This window comes from Echinops telfairi, unplaced genomic scaffold (genome assembly GCF_000313985.2).
Source record: "Echinops telfairi isolate 266 unplaced genomic scaffold, ASM31398v2 ScPeMD7_7467;HRSCAF=8505_1, whole genome shotgun sequence".
NCBI lineage: Eukaryota > Metazoa > Chordata > Mammalia > Afrosoricida > Tenrecidae > Echinops > Echinops telfairi.
The window spans coordinates 15,289,644-15,294,508 of record NW_022111368.1 but is presented as its reverse complement, the minus strand read 5'-3'; the positions used below and the strand labels follow the sequence as shown (position 1 = coordinate 15,294,508).

Sequence of the window (4,865 nt, the reverse complement as noted above, 5' to 3'; positions counted from 1 at the left end):
GGCCATCTAGTTCAGAATCAACAAAGCCCACATGGAAGAAGCACACCAGCCTCTGTGACCACGAGCTGTCGAAGGGATCAGGTATCAAGCATGAAAGAATAAAAGTGATTCTTATATATTTATATGCACACACATATATATAACAACTGAAAAATAACTATAAAAATGTGTGCTTATATATGCACACATATGCACATGAATTTTATAGTTATCATGATTAAGGTGTTATAATAAGGTTTTATTTTAAAATAGCTTAAATTTTATTTATGTAGTTTTGCATTATTTGCATCTTACAGAGGTTTGTTTGTTTTGTCTTTACGTACCCCTAATAAAGCTAGGGTATGACTTTTGAATTTGTCATCTCATGTAACATTTTAATGGAAAAAGATTCTTTAGATTTAATATGACATATTGCTAAATTATATTAGGGAAGTAGGAGAAAAGGTAGGCTGAAAAGTTTTTTTCATATAATCATTTTATTGGGGGCCTCTAACAAATCTTATAACAATCCATCATTCAGTGGTATTAAGCACACGTGTCCATATGTTGCCATCAACATTTCCAAAACAATTTCTTTCCACTTGAGCCCTTGGTATCAGCTCCTCCTTTTTTCACCTACTAGGCTGAAAATTTGAGAAAATAGTTTTGTGTTATAAACACAGCCACCTCTTCTAAGTGAATTGCTTTTTTCCTTACCGACCATAGTTTCTTACCTCCCTGCCCTCTGTAGGATTTTTCTCTTTGAATTTTTCACTCGCCTTAGAGAATTAATTAAAACAAATGAATTGTAGGCAGGTATGTTTGGCTAATTTAGGAGCCCTGGTCATGTAGTGGTTACATATTAGGCTGCTAAACACAAAGTCAGCAGTTCGAAACCACCAGCACTTTGAAAAACCAGCCACTCATTGGAAAAAAGTCAGGACTTTCTATTTCCTTCAGGGGCAGTTGTACCCTGTCCTTTAAAATTGACTCAATGGCAGTGAGTTTGAGTCTGTTTGGTAACTGAGACGGTCTCTGTCTAAATGTTAATGGTGCAGGAAACTGAAAGTAATAGCTAATTTAATCACTTACAGAGGAACCCTGGTAGTGTAATAGGTTATGCATTTGGATGCCAACTACAACATCAGCAGTTCAAAACCACCAGCTTCTCCACAGGAGAAGATAGGCTTTCTAATCCAGTAAAGACTTACAGTTTGGAAACCCACAAGGACAGTCAGTCCTAGAGGATCGCTATGCGTCAGAATTGACCTGAGGGCAGTGAGGGCTTGTTTGGGGGGTATTTTTAATTGGTTTTTGTTCTCTGTTTCAGTTTTTTATTTTAATCTTTTGGAAAAGAAAAATCTCAGCAGTTTCATTTTTTTATTTCCCTTGACCTAACCATTCGTAATAGCTTGTGACAATTTAAATAATTGTGACTGAAAGAACATCATGATAAAGAAATCATATGGCCATTAAGAAGGCAAGAAAAAAACAAAAGAACAAAATAGATCTCAGAAGGCACTCGAAGACTTGTTTTTGAATGTAAAGTAACGAAAGTTAGTGGAAGAAAAGGAAACTGAGCTCAGACAAGCTCAGAGAGTAGCTTGAGAAAAGAAAGGAAAATATGAGAAGAAAATGTGCAGAGACCTGGAGTTAGAAAACCTAACAAAGAGAAAGGATACTTCCGCATTTATCGAGAAACCAAATAATAAATTAAAGCTTCAAATTGCAGTATTGAATGATTCCATGGGCAAAATATTAAATGACAGAATGACAGGAACCATCAGAGATAGTGAAAAGAATACACAAGAGTCACTGACAAAAAGAATTGATGGACATTCAGCCCTTTTAGGAGGTACCATATGCTAAAGAACCAATGGATTTACTAAGAACTAAGTTTACGCTACCCTGAAGACATTAGTGATAAACAGCATTATAGGAATTTTCAGAATACCAGTTCACATATTTCAACAAATAAATGCAACACTGGAAGTACTCACTTGTCTATGCCAAGACATTTGAAAGGCAATTCCCTGATCAACTGATTGAAAGAAATTCATATTTTTGCCCATTCCAAAGAAATTATTGCTGAAGATAACTTTAAAACGGTTGAAGTAATACATGGACAGAGAGTTGCCAGAAATCCAACTCCAATTCAGAACATGAAATGGGGGATATCATTACGGACTTCAGATGTATTTTGTCTTAAAGCAGACAGTACCAGAAAGATGCTTACTTGTATTTTGTTGACCACGTAGAGACATTGGACTATGTGGATTCTAGCAAGTTATTGATAATGTTGGGAAGAATACGAATTCCAGAACACAATGTTCATGCAGAAACTACTTAGACCTGGACCAAGAGGCAGTTGTTCAAACAAAAGGGAAAACCAGTAATCCCCCACCTAATTTACACCAAAACAATAATTTAAAACAAAACAAAAGAACACCGGCATGGTTAAGATCAGAAAAGGTATACTTTCCAATTGAATTCTTCATTTCATTTAATCTAAATGCTAAACAAATAATTCAAGAACCGGAGTATATGAAAAAGAATGTAGAATAAGAATTGCAGGAAGGCACTTTAATAATCTGTGATATACTGATGACACAATTATGCTTGCACAAAACAAAAAGGGCTTACTGATGAAGGCAAAGACTACTTAAAGAAAATTAGGATGGGCACAGTTGGACCACTAAGCAACGTGATGATAAATGGAGAAAAGATCGAAATGGCAGGGATTTCATTTTACTTAGACCCACAATCAATGCCCATGGAAGCAGCAGTCAAGCAGTCAAGAATCCAAAGGGAATAGGAGCCCTGGTTATGCATTGGGCTGCCATCTGAAAGGTCCACAGTTTGAAATGACCAGTTGCTTCCCAGGAGAAAGATGGGGCTTTCTATTCCTTGAAAGAAGGGTGGTTCTACCCTGTCCTGTAGGGTCACTGAATCAACAGCGCACCATGGCGATGAGGTTTGGTTGGTTGGTTTTTGTTTTTGCAATGAGGGTTTTTTTTTGTTTTTTGTTTTGGTTTTTTAAATTTATTTATTTTTAAGCATTTTATTAGGGGCTCATACAACTGTTAACGTAATCCATACACACATCAATTGTGTAAAGCGCATTTGTGCATCATTCTCAAAACATTTTCTCTCCACTTAAACCCCCGACATTAGGTCCTCATTTTTCCCCTCCCTCCCCACTCCCTCCTCCCTTATGAGCCCTTGATAGTTTATAAATTGGTATTTTGTCATCTCTTGCCCTGTCCGACGTCGCAATGCGGGTTTTTATGGCTCCAGTCAAGTTTGCTGTAAAAGACTTCTTTTAATTGTTAAAAGGCAAATATGCCACTTAGAACTGAGATGCATGTGTCAGGCCAGCTTGCCTAGAGAAACAAACCCAGTGACCCTCCTGTAAGTGTAAGAAAGAGCTTTATATCAAGTAGTAATATAGCGAGAAAACATCCCAGTCCAACTCAAGTCCATAAGTTTGATACTAGTCCATAGGTCCCTCGTCAGACTCATGCAGCCACATGCAATGATGCAGAATTCAGGAATATCACAGGCTGGTAGGTGCTCCAGGGGTCTGGCAGTAAGGAGGGTCAGCCAGAAGGAAGGTGCAGGAAGTCAGAGAGGAGGACTTATGAGAAGGCCACACCTACAAGGAGTCACCATCAGGGTATGACCCGATTGACAGACTAAATTCTACTCCTGCAATTTTTTTCGCTCTTCAACTTGACATGAAATTGTGTAACTACCATTCACTATATGCCTGGCTCAAACCTTGGGATTTTCAGACACCTCTGACGCATGTGAAAGCTGAAGGGAAACCTCAGAAGAATCGATGCCTTGGAATTGGCATGTTAGTAACGAGTATTAAATATGCCATTGACTGCTAGAAGAATAAACAAATCCGTCTGGAAGATGTACATGCAGAGTGTTCCTTAGAGACAAGAACGGCAAGCCTTGGTCTCGTGTACTGTGGCCATTTTTATGGAGGGGCCCGTGGCTGCACCAATGGCCTCCGCCAGAGTGAGGATGATCCGGAACCTGGCAGGGTTTCGTTGTGCTGTACATTTGTCAGGACGAGTTAGAACCTACTGGACAGAGCCTAACAACAAATGGACCTGGTTTCCGAACTCCCCAGTTCGGAATGGCAGTATCACTGGATCTGCCCTCAGCAACGTAACTACTCTCTGCTAGCCTTAAGTTGCTAAATACTGGATAGAACTGTGATGTGATTATATGTATCTGACTTATTGTTGAATGTTACTAGTAGACTAATGTTTTGATAGAACTCTGAAACTGACTCAAGTCTATTTATTCAGGTCACTCTGATTTCCTCAAATGAGGTAGGGTGGAAGATAACAGGTATTGTTCTAGTCATTTCATTTCTCTGACAGTGTTCTAAGATGTGGGACAACCACATTGGTTGCCTGTTTGACTCTTCTGTAATGAGTCTTACTCAGCTGCATTTATTTCTCGTGGACAGGAAGGAACTGACTGCTGACGCCCGGGAGCTGAAAGGGGAGCTGTACTGCTTGCCGTGCCACGATAAGATGGGGGTTCCCATCTGTGGCGCTTGTCGGCGGCCCATCGAAGGGCGAGTAGTGAATGCCATGGGCAAGCAGTGGCATGTGGAGGTGAGTTGTCAATGGTGTTGGGGTGGTTGTCATCGATAACTGCCGTCAAGTCAATTCCAATGTATGATGTCCCCGTGTGACAAGGGCAGCTCCACAGGGTCTTCAAGACTAACTTTTTTGGAAGCAGATTGCCAGACCTGCCTTCCAGGTTCAACTGGTAGGTTTGAACTGCCAGGCCTGCCTTCCAGGTACAACTGGTAGGTTTGAACTGCCAGGCCTGCCTTCCAGGTACAACTGGTAGGTTTG

The 4,865-nt window shown here is 39.9% G+C and overlaps 1 protein-coding gene across 4 annotated transcripts in view; it reads left to right on the top strand.

The window, feature by feature from the left end:
* Positions 1-4,865, top strand: part of LIMS1 (LIM zinc finger domain containing 1) — an 83,048-nt gene that overhangs the window by 67,321 nt on the left and 10,862 nt on the right. For all 4 annotated transcript variants that reach the window (XM_004704322.2, XM_004704321.2, XM_045283950.1 and 1 more), the window contains exon 6: positions 4,469-4,619. In XM_004704322.2, the coding sequence (XP_004704379.1) occupies positions 4,469-4,619 (151 nt within the window). The remainder of the gene's footprint in view (positions 1-4,468; positions 4,620-4,865) is intronic.